Source organism: Rhagoletis pomonella, unplaced genomic scaffold, assembly GCF_013731165.1.
Source record: "Rhagoletis pomonella isolate Grant_MI unplaced genomic scaffold, Rhpom_1.0 Rhpom_scaffold_00003, whole genome shotgun sequence".
NCBI classification, from domain to species: domain Eukaryota; kingdom Metazoa; phylum Arthropoda; class Insecta; order Diptera; family Tephritidae; genus Rhagoletis; species Rhagoletis pomonella.
In genome coordinates, this window is record NW_023458557.1 from 71455293 (window position 1) to 71473035 (window position 17743).

At 34.7% G+C, this 17743-nt stretch overlaps 1 protein-coding gene across 4 annotated transcripts in view; it reads right to left on the reverse strand.

Annotated features, from left to right (window-relative positions):
* Positions 1-980: 980 nt before the first annotated feature.
* The window catches only part of LOC118735461, a 37946-nt gene continuing 21183 nt past the window's right edge, over positions 981-17743 (reverse strand). For 3 of the 4 annotated variants that reach the window (XM_036465222.1, XM_036465223.1, XM_036465221.1), the window contains 6 exons: positions 16470-16572; positions 5870-5990; positions 5458-5776; positions 4848-5360; positions 4068-4280; positions 981-2143 (listed from right to left, as the gene is read on the reverse strand). In XM_036465222.1, the coding sequence (XP_036321115.1) occupies positions 1919-2143; positions 4068-4280; positions 4848-5360; positions 5458-5776; positions 5870-5990; positions 16470-16572 (1494 nt within the window). In that variant the 3' untranslated portion in view covers positions 981-1918. Of the gene's footprint in view, positions 2144-4067; positions 4281-4847; positions 5361-5457; positions 5808-5869; positions 5991-16469; positions 16573-17743 lie in introns of all 4 variants that reach the window. The other variant, XM_036465224.1, reaches the window with a different exon arrangement.

A 17743-nucleotide genomic window follows, 5' to 3' on the forward strand; every position in this document is an offset into this window, starting at 1 on the left:
GAGCTTGAGGCCGTTTTTAATGAAAAACTATTGTGGAAAAGCAACAAAAATTTGAAAAAATGGTAGAAGTGATAGCTATTTCGGAAATCACCACATTTCCTCGTCAGACTTCTTCAGCGGGATTCGAACCGACGACCCCAGCTGACTCAGCCAGTTGCCTACGCACTGATTCAGATTAAGAGCAGGGTTATAATTAAGATTACGATAAATATAAAAATAAAAATAAAGATTAAGATTACTGTTCAGAATAAGATTGAGATTTAGACTGAAATTTAGAATAAGATTAAAATAAAGATTCAGATTAAAATTTTAAGGTTAACATTAAGACAGAGATAAAGACAAAAATTAAGACGAAGATTAATAAGATTAAGATCAAGGTTAAAATTAAGATAATGACAAAGATTAAGGTTAACATTAAGATTCAAGTCAAGATTGAAATTGAGATCTAGATTGCGATTAAGATTAAGATAATTTTTCCATATTGCGCACTACCAATCCGCAGGGCCTTGGGGTTGAGCCCAGTTTCGACTAACAAAAGAAAGGTAAAGTTTTTTCTGATGGGGGTCGCCTCTCGGCAAGCAATGTGGGAAACCTCCGATTGTATTTAATCAAGGCGCAAGCCACAAATCGGAGGAGAATACTAAGATATTGTTAAGCGCTAAGCTATTATTATTATTATTATTATTATTAATTGTTACATATTATGCAGAAAAATACTCTTAGAATATATTGAGGTATACCGTAATACAAGGAAATTTTACTTCAGTCGCTCGTGAGATCCACACACAACATTTATTTTTTTAATTACACTTAAAAGTTTGTGTTTGTTTTTTGGTGGGGAAAAATCGTTCCACATCTGAAAAATATTTCCCAGTTTTTGGTGTGAAATGGTGGAAATCAAATTAATTCTATAGTTATAAAAATAATTATAATATTTCAGAAAAGAGTTCAAAACAAAAAATTCTGTTAGTTTTCTTGTTCTTTGACTAGTATTTTTATTTTATTTTTTTTTAATGTTTATTAAATATATTAAACATTTCTGACGTGCATGCTTTTAAGAAATACATAAGTGTGCACTACATCCATACGTTTTCATGTATGTAAGTATATGCTGTACATATTATAAATAATTTGAGCTTCTTTTCTAATAAGATTCTAAATACATACTTAGTACATAAAATTTTAGGAATACGAGTATGCAAAATAAATAAGTTTCATAAATATAAATCAGCACAGACAAAACACAAAAAAAAATAAATATACAAAAACGGAAACATACGTACTTACTATATGTATATATATAAATAGAGCTTAGCGTAAGGATGACCAGCGCAATATTTTTCATTAATTTATTAAAATAACTTCACAAATAAATATGTGTGAATGCATTTTGTCATATTTGTGTCACTGGTCTCATGTGTACATATGTATGTAGCGGAGTCATGTAAATATTTACGTAAGTTTGTGTTTTCCAAAGTACTACATATTATTTGTATGTCTGTGTCATGACTATCATTTACGGTTAGTACTTTTTGTCTCAAATTACGATTAATATATTCATACTTTCAGCCTAAATTTATTACTAAGGTTGACTTTCTTCTACGAAGCAACACATCTGGATACTCGCATCCTTCTTAGTAAATGCTTTCACAAAAAATATTATTGTCTCATTTTATAGTAAGTAAATTAAAATTATTAAAAAAGTGCACAACTTCATATCATACGTTGTTTTTGAATTGCCACCAGCTACATAAAATACTCGTACAAGAAAAAATTGAAATGATTGAGTGCATAAGAAATTGTGGGAACTGAGCAGTAATACAAAGCCTATTTTTTCATCAGTTTCAAGAGAGTTGACATACTCGTCAGTGTAGATAGAGTCTATTATAGTTAATATGCAGACAAGCAACTGGCCTTATTACTTAGCCGATGGATAGTAGTATAAGACAGTGTTTCCGGGTAATTGCCAGTGTGACGCCTGTAGCTCAATTAATTGCAATAAAGTACGACGAATAGCTGGTGCAGCGTCACTTGCATTCAAGAAAGCATCACGCACCATCGACAACAGCAATTCCAACTGCTGTGGCAGCTGCACTTCCATATCCAGTCCGATGCAGGTGAGAACATAAAAAAGACACTCGATCTGTAAAAAAACATGTAATTGGAATTAGATTTGGGGTTTCTAGTGGCTTTGTTCCTATGTGAATTAATATTTTTTTGCTTGGCAACGGTTCTCAACGGTTTGTATATGAAAGGGGAAATACACGACACCAGCTTGCTGGCACCTTCGAGTGATTGTAGCATCAAGTTCGAAGCATATAGCATACCAGCATGCTGGTACAATATTAGGAGTGTTCGCTATGCAACTGCCAGTTTTCAGCCGAGTACCTTTCAAATGTTTGGAATTAATTGAATTAGTAAATCGCAACAAGATTTTTCATTTCTAATTTAACGAACTTGTTGATTCAAATTAATGTTGACAAAAATGCAACCGTGTGCCACAATCCTGCTTGTAAATTCTTACTGGCAAAAATTTTCCCAGCACGAATTTACAATTTCCCCTCCAAATGAAATGTGAAAATTGTCTCTCTCCTTGCAAGTTTTACTGGGTTTTTGGCTAAACGAACACGATTTGGTAACAATTGGTACCAACTTGTACAAATTTTTGGCATAGCGAACACTCCTATTTATTTATTTACAAATGAGGTCCGGAAAAGATCGAAATTAGTAGAAACGATTTTTTTTTTTTTGGCCGAGTTCATCATAGCACGCCAGACATCACTTTTCTCGCTAATTGATATGAATGAGAAACAAAGCGAAGCCCATCATCTCCAACAGCAACTGACCATGTCCCTCATATCACCATCGGTTACTCGGAATCGGTTACTTTTTGGCATTGTATACTCTTAGGTCTTACTGCTTTTCATATAAAGAATTTTGGCGACGAAGATTAAGCGCAGCGATTGACCGAATTTCAATGCAGCTTTTTCAAACACAGAGTAGTTTACCGCTACCAGTGGGTACCGCATCGAATACTTTCACGGCATGGCCTCTGTGTCTTAAGTTAATACAATTCAGGGTGCCACAACCTCCAGTACTTGTCCTCACAAATGCGCAAAGGCTCAGAGCACGCGGGTAGGCAATTGAGTAGTTAATCTTTCTGTCGTACACTCGAAGGCCCATCAGATCAGATGATATCCTCGTCACTCTTCTTCGACATACAACAGAAAGAGAAATACTTAAGACTTCGTTCGTCGGGAGTAGGATTAACTGCTCAATTGCCTACCCGCGTGCTCTGATAGCTTTTTTGATGACAGCTCGTGAAAATTACCCCCACAGCATGAGAGCTTTGCTCGGCGCTAGCGCCGCGTTATTGTGGGATGCTCCATACAAATTGTACGGGCATGAGGATTTTTGACACTGGTTTGGCGCTTGGCCGGATAATTTAGGGACGGCAGTTACTTCAAGAGGAGTTAGACGTGGTACAAATTTCCGCCTTGGCTACAAGCTAAAAACAGTCAAAACTCAAATTTTTCTCATAACATTTTCAAGTGTCTCTGTGGGAACAATTTCAATGGAGTTACAAAAGCTCATTAGAACGGGGGCCAGAAGGACTTAGCCATCCAACGCTCGCGGAATTGACTAAACGCCCATCTTTCCAGCATCCCATTATACGTGGCCCCCACACTCTTCAACAGCTAAGCAAGGGTGCCCTGTCCTTGAAAAAAATACCTTAATTTTCCATTTCACTCAAGTTAGCTCCATCCGTGAATGAATAAATTAACGGAGCCCTGATTCCTAAGATTGTTCTCCTTTCAAACTTCGATTCGAAAGGAATATGAGAGGTTAAGTCTCCTGTCGGTACGCAATGGTCTCTTAAGACCGTAATCAACTCAGGGCGTTTTAGAATTTGAAAGGGCATGTAATTAGAGGACAAACTGTAAGGCAACCTTGACAGAGGCTACAGTCTCGTTTCTTTTATAGTGAAAGCGTATCTTTTCTTGTACAATTTAAGGATAGCTAAGAAAACATATTAAGCAAATAAAAATATGTAACATTTTACTCACCTCGGATAGTGAACGAACAGGTGGTTTGACACAGTCTTCGCAACATTTTGAGAGCAAAGTCAATAGGACCAGAGGCGGCGGAGCTCCTTCGCATTGGGTGCGTAATTGTAACTGGCGACGTTTCAGCTGGCAGAACATTTCAGTTAGGAAAGCCATGAAGGCGGTAAAGCGCAGACGTGAAGGTGATTTCATGCCTTGTATGGAGTATAATAGCTGCAGAAGAAATATTGTAAACACTTTTTAATAAAAACGTAAAAAATGTAGAACAAAAAAAAAAATAAAACATCTGAAAATTGAACTAGGTTACGAATGGCTCCCTCGTCTGGTATGTTTCCTAGATTGAGCCCATTTTTATGTTTTAAAATCTGAAGAAGAGGCTCGGTGGTAAAAGATTTGAACCGAAGGAAGCGGTCATCACTGTATCCAGTACCTGTTTTAAGGATCTTGAGAAAACCAACCTACAATTAATTTGGAAGGGATACACAATTGGAAAAAAGTGCTGGGCTCGAATGTATTGAGCTAAAAGGAGACCTTGTTGAGAGAGAAAACGACTTTCTTTCGAAAAATATATTTTTTATTCAAGCAGTTATTTACTTGTAAAACTGCCCCCGTATCCAAACGGTAGAAATTTCCCATGGAACTTTCTCTCTTAGAAATCTTCTGTAGGTTAGCCATACTCTTTGAAGAAACGAAAGCAATAAGAAGACTTCACGTTCTAGGTAATCCATTTAGCAAAATAAGCACAAGTAGTTGCAATGAATCTATGCATAATTTGATTACCTTTTCACGCTCCTGATACCACTGTCGGCATGTATTCAATAATGCTTCCAAGAAGGTCTCCTTCTGCTCCTTAGCTATTATATTAAGGCACAAGCGCGAGATGGGCAAAGCATAGCGGCGGCCTTCAACAGCGCGTTTTATGAAGTGTGACGTCAGTTCCATAAGCGCACGCGAATTTAACTTGTTGGGATCCTCCAGAGCAGTGTCGATCAGTGCCTGTATCTCCGGCGTGAATTGACCGATGTCAGTGACCTCATTGCCCAAGGCCAAGCCCAGGCCGGCAATGCCACGTGTTAGCGCATCGGCGGAAGACAATGATTTGGAACGTTGCAGGGGACTAACATTTATGTACGAGTCTGTATTGATGCCATTTGCCGCCGCATACTGTGACATGGCATTCAATTGCTGTTGCTGCTGTTGATAGTCATGATTGAGGTGATTCTGTCCATTCTTATGACTGTGATGCTTCTGCGGTTCATTGGCGAATTTCACGCGATTCGTATTGGCTGTTTGCTGTAAAAAGATATACGAATTTGTAAAATCAAAAATAATGTTGGCAAAATGGGTAACAACTAGCATATGTTAAATTACGTAACATAACATAACGTACATGTAATATATTGCCACTGGATGGTGAATTAATTAGCGGAATTTGCTGCGATACACCACCTGAGTAACGATTCACAGCCATCGGATGAGAATGTGTGACCAAAATCGGACGATGCGCACCGACGTGATGCATCTTGGCGCCGCCCATGGCATTATTCGATATTGGCATACTGCCGAGCGAAAGTCCAGCCTGCCGACGATTAGCCATCGCATTTGTGGCTGCCATAAACTGCATTTGCTGATGCAAAGCCACCGATGATTTGGATTGTGGGATCAAACCTTGTGGCGAAGATGATCCAGGATAGATGACTGCTGATGAACTAGAAGAATGTTGTAGGTTGAAGTTAAGTTCTGTAAATGAAAAATCGAAAGCAAAATTCTATTAGCAAAGCCTTGTGAGAGGCAACAATTACCGAGCGTCTGCACGTGGAGGTGTAGTACGTCTTGTGTTCGTGGCACCCATTGTGAACTCCTGGGCATGAATGTTTAACTTGTTCAAGGCCGCCGGCGAAATGGCGCCATCGTTGCGAACATCTGAACATTTGAAGATGGTGCAGGTGTGAAAATTTTATGGAATGGTAAGTTTTTTGTTTTAACAAACAACCGATAGTACAAAACGGTTGAACGTGCGAAGCGGGTGTTTTCGCAGATGGAAAATATGTTTTGAAAAACACAGAAAGGAGAAATGCTTCGATTAGAAATTTTTCAAAATTTGAATACTACTTAAGCATATGCAACGCAACTGCTGGAAGCATTTGAAGCTGGAGTAAGCCCGCGATTAAGTCAGTAAGTTATACAAATGTCGGCGTAGAGTTAAGCTAGGCTTTTAAACAGAAAAAAGAACGTAGCGCACTATAGGGAAGCGATTTTGTTTTCCATTGCAAGTAAGCAAAGAGCTGCGAATTAAATAAATTTACAAATTACTCTCGAATGGAAAACTTAAAAATAGGAGTTTTAACAACACTTGGTTTAAACAAATTTTACTACATATGTATATTATACCGCACCAGAAAAAAGTTCGCCGTGTACCCTTGAGTCTAAGGAACTTTGCAAGGCAATTTCGAATTAATTTTTTTTTTAGTGGAACGTAGAGGTCGCTTTTTACAGTTTTCGTCATATCATCAGCATTCACAGTTGGATCTTAAAGTATAATATATCGGTGAACTTTGCTCCAATGTTCATTGACCTCAAGGACCCGTTCTAGAACCTATCCATCAGATCTCAGTTCCTTCCACCATAACGTATCTTTCTAATGTCAGTAAATTAAAGCTCGCAAAAAATTATTACACTCTTTCTAAGGAAGTATTTAGGTTCTAAGGCAATTTCGAGATTTTTTTTTAGATAGAGATCCCGTTTTATCAATTTTCGTCGTATCTTCAGCATTTGCAGTCCGATTTTAAAGTATGATAGATCCATATTCTTGTCTCGAGAAGATATATTTTTTGTTCCAAAGCTCATTGACCTCGAATACGTCGTTCTAGTACTTACCCACCAGATCTCGGTTCCTACGTGCCTATTGTACTATCCTAATGTCATTAAATTAAAACTCGCCAAAAATCATTAAACTTTTGATAAGTAAGTATTTTCATTATTACAGTAGAACTTTTTGAAATATTTTTTTATTGCCGAATATACGTGCCACCGAAAAATGTAAAAAGGCGACTCCAAAGATCGGTCATTAAAAGTAAACATTTTCTATAAATTGCTCTGTAAAAATACTTTGGACTCCGGGGTATACGCCTAACATTTTTTTTGTTTTCTTGTAATTGGTACGATCTAATGTACATAGCAGTATACTTTGACAGTGAAAGCGTAGAGACCTCAGAAATAGAGTCCGACCGATTCCCAATTTTTGGCCGATGCCGATTAATCGGCCGTAGGGCAAAGAATCGGCCAATTCCGATTCCGATGCCGATTCCTTAAAAAAAAAACAACCTGAATATAAATTCATTCAAGAACAAATGCTTTTAATAAATTTGAATAATAACAAAAGAAAAACATAAACAAATAACTAAATAACATTAAAAAAATAATAATCATCCAAGAATCTGTTCACTTATTTGTGTACATACTTAAATATAGCATATCGCTTATACATATCATTAAAATACTTTGTTCTGCTGACTAAATATAAATGTGTTTCCAATTCATCGATTTGTTTAGGGAGTCAGCGATAAATTCAACGATGATCGTAATAATACATACAGTGCTGAAAATATAAATTCGGAAGAGACATTTTAGCATTCTTTGGCTATTTCCCTTTCGTTTATTTAGGGCTAGCCACTTTTCGGACTTAAGTCAAAAGTTAGCCTACGTTTTACACAGCTTATTCTTGACTAAGTCAAGAAAATTGGCTTAACTAAGTTAAGTTGAGTTGGAGAAACCAGCCCTTAGTGTTTATTACTTTTGAAGTGAAACTTCTTTAGCGGCGGTTGGTTGGTTGGGAGCAAATTCAACGGAAATTGGGCAATGGGAATGGTGCAACGGAAATGGTTGGGCTGAAACAAGTGCTTCGTGTGTATGCATATGGTATTAATTTAACAAACATTTGCTAATAAAAGGTTAAAGAATAACACTTAGAAAAATACCAGTACAAAAATGAAAGTAAAGGTGAGTACGTACATAGATAAGAAAAGGATAAGGGCAAAGGTAAAAATAAAAACAAAAACAAAGATGCGTAAATATATAGGCAAAAATGAAGACCAAGGTAAATTTAAACACTTCACTTATATAACGGCAAAGGTGAAGGGGAATATGTAGCTGGAGAAAATGATAAACATTAAAGTAAAGACGAAGAGGAGGATGAGGATACCGATAAAAGTAAAGATGAAGATAGGGGAAGAAAGATTAAAATAAAGGTAAATAAAGAGGAAAGGTATAGAGCGACAGCGACCCAATTTTGGGATTATCGATAAAATAATCAATATTTTTAACGGTTTTGTTATCGATATTTATCGATTTTGCTATAGACATTTACCGATTTTAATATCGATATTCATCGATTTTGTTATCGATACTTATCGATCTTGTTATCGAGTCTTGTCGATTTTCTTATCGATAATTATCGGTTTTTTTATCGATATTTATCGATTTTGTTATCGATATTTATCGATTTTATTATAAATTTTTAACGATTTTGTTTTCGATTTTGTTGTAAATATTTATCGATTTTGTTATCGATATTTATCGATTTTGTTATCGATATTTATCTTTTTTGTTATAGATATTTACCGATTTTGTTATCGATATTTATCGATTTTGTTATCGATATTTATTGGTGTTGTCGATATTTATCGATTTTGTTCTCGATATTTATCGATTATGCAATAGATATTTATCGATTTTGGTATCAATAATTATCGATTTTGCTACCGATATTTATCGATTTTCTTATCGATGTTTTTATCGATTTTCTAATCGATTTTGCTACCAATGGTATTATCGATGTTGCTATTGAAATTTTTATCGATATTTCTATCGGTTTTGTTATCGATATTTTGTTGGACGTTGTTATGCATTTTGTTATCGGTAGAGTACAAAGATAAAAATGAAGATAATGGAAAAACAGAATAACATGAATGTTATTAAAATGAACAGGGGAAGAGGTAGGGATCTAGATATAAAAAAAATATAACCTTAAGCAAAAGCAGATGTGTGGATGTATACATTGGTTATGAGACAAAATAAATAAGTAACGTAAGTTTCACTTCTGCAGTGTGGCCCAGGCGCACTTAATTTTTTTTTTTATAAAAGTGTAGCTCGTTATCTAACAAAAACCATGTTAGTAAAAATTTCAAACTTTGTACCAAAATTAGCAAAATTTGACAGATTTTGAATTCGATTTTCTAGAAACATTCTGATTATGCAGCTTCGTAGCCCATTCAATTCTATTATACGAAGTGCAAATTTTAAGTAGCTAGGACTTACCGTTGATTTTTGGCAACTTTTTTGTGGAAGGTGTTGCTGATTTTCTCCATACAAAAAAAAACATACTTTGATGAAAGAAAATGCGTGAACAAAAAATTGCCAAAAATCCTTTATTATACTAAAATTAAAAAACTGCATACTTAAAAAAGTTCTATAAAATCTTACTAAACAGTTTCCAATTTTGATGAACATTTTTTAAAATTTGTCGAATTTGTCTGCGAAGTTTGAAATTTTGATTTACATGGTTTTATTTAGATAGTAAGCTATATTTTCATAAAAAAAGTAATAAACATTATTTAAACAAAGAAAAATAGAAATAGAAAACTTACTACGATGTGTCTTCCCTATTTACATTCTCGCCACCGTACATCATAAAAACGAACCATGAGAACACATTTATGACAGGGGGACTCAGATGCATTAATATTTTAAGATTTAAGGAATTAAAAAAGTAAAAAATAATAAAAGGGAATACAGTGCGAAAAAAGTAAAAAGGATCGGCCAAAAACGGGCGATGCCGATTCTTTTCTTTAATCGGTCGGACTCTACTCAGAAATCTATTTTGCATGGTCCAATCCAGTAATCTATGACCGAACCTTTAATTTCCTGATAAAATTTTTTTTGTTAAGGCGAAATCATACATACAAGGTGGAATTACTATTGAGACAAATGTCAAAATATTATATTTTGATAAGGGAGAAAGTGAGGGTATTTGTATTTTCGTTCCCTTTTCTTCCTTGAGAGAAGAACAGATAAAATTTGGCATCAAGAAATTAAAAAATATAGTGAGACCTCGGCATAACACGCCTTGATAAAACGAAAAACTCATTTTCTGAGTCCCCTGAAACTGTTGCGAAATTTTCCGTACAAAAGTGCTCCATAGATGTCCGAAGAAATTATGAGCATGGAAAGCTTCGGAATATATTGAAAGCTAAAGCCGCGTTAGGAAAATCCTCTACATTGCGAATTGTGAATATGTTAACGGTTAGAGTGTCGGTAGTGTTGACGAGTTGAGTTGTTGAGTCGGAGTTGTTGACCTTAATGCTACTAACAACTTGGTTACAATATGGCTTTAAGAGAACGTTCTATATGTTATCAAAGTCCAGGCCTAATGTGACAAGACTCGTCGCCGATTTTTGCTGGTCACTGGCTTATTGCTTCCCAACCCAGAAGGCAAGGTAGCGTCTACAATTACTGAAGTTGTGTGTGTCCCACTTAAACGAGGAATGGCTAGACCGATTTGAAAATTTTTTAATATATACCAGTGTATTTCATATTGCTTCGAATATAGCCTTAATAAAATCCCAACTTTTATGAACAGACCGTAAACCTGCGTCTAATGGACTAATGCATTGTTTAAGAAAAACTAACGGTCATGAAGGAGTCATCCTCTGGCTCATGAACTCTCTTGAGACAGATAAGTTCTTACACTCTAAAATGCAGCAACTAAACCTTTTTCGAGGCAGCAATTGGACGTTGGGTGTTCGGACACAGAGGCATTTCATCAAATTGCATCGGCCTATTTGTCCATTATACTAACCTCAAAAAACTGTGGCTCTTTGAGCAAAAAACTACAACATATGAGCTAGGGAGCATACTTACGAGATAAATCTCACCAAGAATTTAAGTGCCAGCTAATTACCCATAAGTGGTCTTGTTGTAATTTATATAACTTTAACGTGGTGAAGGACTTTTTATTTACCTAGGATGCTGCATTAACACCAACAAGAATATCAGACTGGAGACCAAGTGAAGATAAACTCTTACCAATATGCGCTACCATATGTGCACGGTAGGCGAACCAAAATACGGTGCCACTAAACCCTCATAATGAACGTCTGTTAAACAACCAGTGCACATTATTGGGCCAAAGTTCAGTCAAAAGTCAAGTATTGAATTAGAATTTGGTGGAAAAAAAAATTTTGGAATAATTTAAGGAGAAATTTTATGTTAGTGCACCCTTAAAGATAAAAATGGTTAGAAATGAGTAATTGAATAATGGGGCGAAAAAAGCTGTTCTGATTCAAATGTTCAGACAACAGAGAATACTTTATTCAGTCACGTAATTTTTAGGTGTGATAGTTCTAAAAAAAGCTGTAAGTGACAGAAAATAATAAATTGCTTTAAACAGAAGGACGTAGATTGCAAATTTTACTGGGCTTAGAGAACTGCTAATCTCGCCGATTAACCGACTATAATAAACTTAGGATCATAATGGTTTTTGCGTAATTTTATTTATTTTTCTATATGCTTTACCCCACGTCTCGATTTTCTACTAAATGTGTCTTAACATCTGTAAAATTTCTGTTTTAACTTTGTCCCACTTTCTCATGTGGGCAACTTGCTGTCTTAACATACATATCACTTTCAAAATGACATCAAGCCAATCAGATTGATCTCTACCCAATGTAGATGGCGCGGCAAAATGAAAACTGAGTTTGTCAAACTACGAAGTGACAGCTAATGTTAAGACAGAGATGGTAAAAAATTTGGCAAGACAGATATGGTTTAACAGTGGAAATTTGCGGTCTCCACCTAACATTTCTGTCATACCACAGCTTTTTTAACAGAAACTGCAGAAGGTGGAGACGTGGGGTTAGTTTAAGTGGGCGGAAAATATGCGGCTTTTGATTTTTAGTGGTTCACAATTGACTTTAAACGGACTCATATGCACTAGCTACAAAAAGATTCTGATTACAGTGCGCGGAATATCATATTTTGTTCTAGTATTGTTTTGTTAAAACAACTTCCGGAGTATTTTAAGTAATAGTAAAGTTTTTAATTTGAACCCTCGTCAGTTTGGTCAATGGTAAAATAATTTTCGCTTTATTTGCTCTATGGCATTTTGCTCCATTTCTGTTTCTGATATTCAACCTTAATATTTAAGTGGTTTGGTAGGTAAGTTATTAGTTTAAATTATTTTAATTAATTATACCCGGAAAGATTTGGGTTATTTTTGTTATTTTTTTATTTTCATGCTAATAAAAGCATGCGTGTATGATTTCGAAGGAGGAGAAGTTTCAACTGAAGATACTGGAAAAATTAATTTTTTTTGTTCCAGTCTATTAAATACTACCTATAGAGTTTACGTAGTACTGACGAGCGAAACCGATATTTTTAATACACATTGATGTGAACTTACTTCTAACTTGATTTATCATCAGACGCGTTATTTGTTATTTATTTTTTAAATGTTTTAAATGTTTAAAATATTTTTTCTATAGAATTAAGGGCTATCACACATGCCCTTAAGTACAATCAATACAAAAATAATATTTCTTGTGGCGTTAACCCTTAATTAGGCGCAAACAGAAAATCCCACAACTAGTCGCATGGGATCCCAGTGACCTCAATAAAAGTGTTGAAAAGAGTTTTCAAAATAAAAATACGAAGTGTGTATTATTAAAAATATTAAATTACTCTATTATCGTTAACTTAAAAAAACAGAAACATAATTTCGACATAAAACTTAACAAAATAAAAATGAAAACTTCACCTCCGCCAAAAAATGTTTCGTTAGTTGCGGCATGGGGTCAGCACTCAAGCGAATAGCGGCACATGTGTACACGACGATGTTCTAGCCGTGACTAAATATATAAAACGAAATGTTTATTGTCATAAATATTAAAGTTCTTTATAGTAGTTAACTTTAAGAAAGAAAGTCATAACTTTGACTTCAAACTTAGATACAAAACTAAAAAATTACCTCCGTCAAAAAATATTACATAAGTGGTCGCATGGGGTCAGGGCTTACATTAAAGTGGTCCAAAAATGTATGTAAAAAAATAAGGTCGGATTTTTAATGCCGCCACCCCCTACGATTGTTATATACCGAAAAAATATACCCATATTTTTTTATTTTGAAATCAAAAAATATTTAGGGAGTGCTCAAAGCGCACAAAGTTTTCCATGTATTTTATATGGAGAAAGCACAATTTTTCGTAGAAATGGTATAAAACCCTTGAAAATCAATATTTTTCGACCGGAAAACTGTGGTTCTCTTCAGGGCTTTGGAGGACCTATAAAATATAGTTACCATGAAGAATTGTTAAAAAAACAATTGGGAGTCTCCTGTAGATAAGTAAAGCTTTCCGATCGAAAAATACTGATTTTCAAGAATTCTACACTATTTCTACGAAAAGATGTTTTTTCTCTAAATAAAATACATGGAAAACTTTGAGCGCTTTGAGCACTCCCTAAATATTTTTTGATTTCAAAATAAAAAAAATTGGGGTATATTTTTTTCGATATAGATCAATCCTATGGTGTGCCGGCATTAAAACTCCGACTCTATTTTTTTGGACCACTCTAATATACATACTTAAAAATCGATGAAAGTGTAATTTATTTAATTGCAAAAAATCCCAAAATTCCATTCCACATAGACAATAAAAAGTGGCAGAAGTTGAACGTAATGTTTCAAAGAGTCACGGTGGTATGAAAAAAGTTGTGAATCATATCGCAAGTGTATATGCATATTTTTGTGCTATGAGGGGTTGGGGTGTTCAGAACATTTTCAAAGAAATCTCCCGGTTTCGCGTCACACAAATATGGCAGCCCTAATCATAATGGACATATCGTTTTATATTCTGAAAATATAAAGTTAACTTCGTTACCACCAACCAGTTTTGATCCAAGTGGATCAAAGGTGATACATTTGTCGATGAATTTTGGAGGGACACTTATTTTTAAATTTTGATATTTTTCCAAACGTATAAAAGAAATTCCCGTAGAAGTCGAAAACTTGCCAGAGATGATTAAAATTTCTTCGCACATAGTGCTAAAAGGGTGGATGAATTTGCCGAAAAAATTTATTCCGCACCAAAATAAATTTATTTATTTTTCAAAGTAAATCATATAAGTTATATAACAATTTTGAAAGTCATTATAAACTTATTGTGTATTTTTTGTCAAACTAAACTGTATGCCAAGTAACCTAGCTGATATATACGTTTGTAACTCAGATAATCATTTACCTTTTCCTATATATTGTACCGCAGAGACGTATATATCGACAGCGCATTTACGTAAAATCCAAATTAAAAAAAAAAATATTCAGCATTGTTTTATTGAACTTTGTTTGCAAATAAAAAAGAGATTTAATTTTAACAGTGAAATTTTGAAAATTTTCATGTATTGATCCATTGTCATATAAAGAAAGCGCTAAATCGACATTTTTAACTGTTTTAAAAAATTTTCCTAGCTTGTACAAAAAAGCGGCAAAGAGAAAATTTTTATACAATGGTAAATTTTGAAATTCGCCAACAAAATAGATTGCTTTGAAGTAATCGTCATTCTCAAAAGCTGCTAAGAAGCGAATTCTAAAGGGATTCACTGATGTCGTACATTTGGAGGTGATATTGAATAGGCTATTTTGAATTAACAACATTTGATACTAAATTTTTAATTTGTGACTTCAAAAACACGAATTAAATAAAAATTGTCCACCATATTGGATTTTTTAATTCTGAGTTTGTCTTCACAATCAGCGCCATTTTGAATTTTTAAAATTTAACGTCAGATTCTTAGGGCCGGTTGCTCAAAGTCTGGTACTTAATCATCGGTTAACATCGTTATCGACGTATTCGACTCCATGCATATAACACGGTGTCGGTAACGTCGATAACGATGTCTAACCGGGGATTAGTGTCAACCAGACTTTGAGCAACCGGCCCTTAATCAGCGAACCACAAAAACCCAAAACCCCAATCTGATAAGATTTTGAATTTTGGCAAGTTGTGATCGCTTCGTGGCCCATAGTGCAATGGTAAAAGAAAAATTTGATATAATAAAACGAGTGTATATATAGCCGCGTGGCCGCTATATGCCAATACATAAATTAGTAAGAACCACAAACAACAATTCTCTAGAAAGGGCCCAGGTTTAGAAGACGCCTATCAGCTGGCACCACTCAACTAGTCAAATGTCGATCTATCATCGCTTGGCGTGCAATACCTCGTAAACGCCAAATGCAAATACCAGGTATGAGATTGCATAAAAACAAATCTATTTTGCTTATCCTGACCCAATGGTGTCGTAAGTGTCGTATGTATTGTTGTACGGCGTAAACTTTAAACACCTTAAAATGTATTTAGGAGATTCGCAACAAGCCATATTATGAATTTTCACACTAGGTGCATTTTTTTTGTAAGCGAAAAGAAAAATTTCCTTTTAGCTACTTAAGCAACCCTGTTGGTAGCTGGCAAGTAACATGTGACCAATTTAAATGAGTAATTATGTGAAGTATTTGCGTAATATATATACTTATTTAAAATTTAAGTCGCGTATATGAACCAATTGGAACAGATCTGACCGGTTGACAAGCATTCAATTGAGAAAAAAGTGTGTGACGTTCGTAATTTTGAAGTTTGCTATTTCTGTTTTGGTTTTTGTTTTTTACATCTCTTTCTTTATGTGTATTCTGGCGGTGGTTAATTTCAGTGATTTTTAAGCGATTTTCAATAAATTTTTTGTTCAAATATAATAAAACTGAAGTAAGTGCGCGGTAATCGCACTAATCGGTAATTTTTCTTTATGTTTCGTCTTCATATTCTTTGTTTATGTTTGTTTAATTTCAAAGAAAATAACATGGTGCCGAGATTACAAACATCAGCTAGAAAATTACTTTTTTCTTTTGCTTCATCTTGTCAGATCTTGTGTAGCTGGATCATAAGTCACGTATATAAGGAAACAAAAATTTCCATCTCCACTTTTCCACTAACAATTTACAATAGAGCAGTTTTTTTTACTTGACAACACTACCCTTCAGGTCGCATATTTTTTAACCGACCTGGCTGAACTCCGATAAATAGCCGGGACCATCCGATATGTCGCATTGTCTTTGGCGTATGAGAGGTATTATGCGCCAGGCGACGATATAATTTGAAAAAAAACCCACTATACTATAAGAGCTCATATTATTATTATTTTTTTTTAATTTACAAGAAATATTACTTTAACAGTACTATACAAGAGTAAGTTATCAAAATCAATGTTTAAAAAATTAATTCAATTAATAGTAACTTTTGCTACTGCAATTTTTAGTACAAGCTATTTGAAAGTGATAAAAAAAAAATCTTTACTTACTCGGTGGTCTATATATGTCTATGGCAGGTTTTCCACGCATTTGTCCATGTTGATTTGCAGCAGTTTGTACATTGAAAGCGAGACTGCGCCTTTTGTTAATATTCTGAAAAACAAAAAGGATAAGTTTTGTAAAAATTTAGCAATTAGGGTGCGCTAGTGGAGCTTAGATCAACAATAAACGTTTGACGTGCAATAGGCAATATCGTTATCTAAATGAAATCTATTGTCTCTATGTTGTATGTTGTCGTTGTCTGGTGAAACAAGAAAAGTTTACGTAAGTTAAGAAGTTAGAGGGCAAAAGGCACGGTTAGAGCTGTACTTTTTTGATTCAGCTGGGAGTTCCAGACCACTCCTACTCCAACGTTTAACATTTTAAACAGGTGGCATCCCTTTTCAAAAACCTAAGAAAATATCCCAAATTATAGGCACAATAATAAGCGATCCGTGTGCCAAATTTAATCTAAATCCGCTCAGCCGTAAATATTACATCATTCCTGCTTCGTCTTTTGGAATTTTAATGCTCTTACCCCTTAGTGTTGTTTTATACCGAAAAAATATACCCCTGTTTTTTTTTTTTTTTTGAAATCAAAAGCCGATTAAAAGCCCATCGGTACAGGAGCAGTCCACGGGTTGTCACACGAACGCCTTTATCATCCTTGTCTGTAAAGTAAAGTACGGGAAATCAAAAAAGTTCAAAGTTTTCCATGTACATATTTTATATGGGTAATTTTTTTTTTTATCGGAAAATGGGCACCGAAATTGCGCATATGGAAACTGTGCATTTAGACATTATTTCGGTTTCAACCGAAACTGTGCATGTATGCATTACTTCGTTTTTTTTAATATGCATTATTTCGCTTTTAAAACGAAAGTATGCATATGCATAATTTCGGTATTTTCTGATATGCATTATTTCGGTTTTCAACCGAAACTGTGCATGTATGCATTACTTCGGGTTTTTTAATATGCATTATTTCGCTTTTAAAACGAAAGTATGCATATGCATAATTTCGGTATTTTCTGATATGCATTATTTCGGTTTTCATCCGAAACTGTGCATGTATGCTTTATTTCGGTTTTAGCCATATGCATTATTTCGGTTTTGAACTGAAATTGTGCATGCATGCATTATTTCGGTTTTTGTTATATGCATTATTTCGGTTTTCTAACGAAAGTGTGCATATGGATAATTTCGTTTTTTCTAATATGAATTATTTACTTCTACTTAGTAAGGGTTTTAATCCCTAAGCGCGGCTGAAAGCCGCCTACGCAGA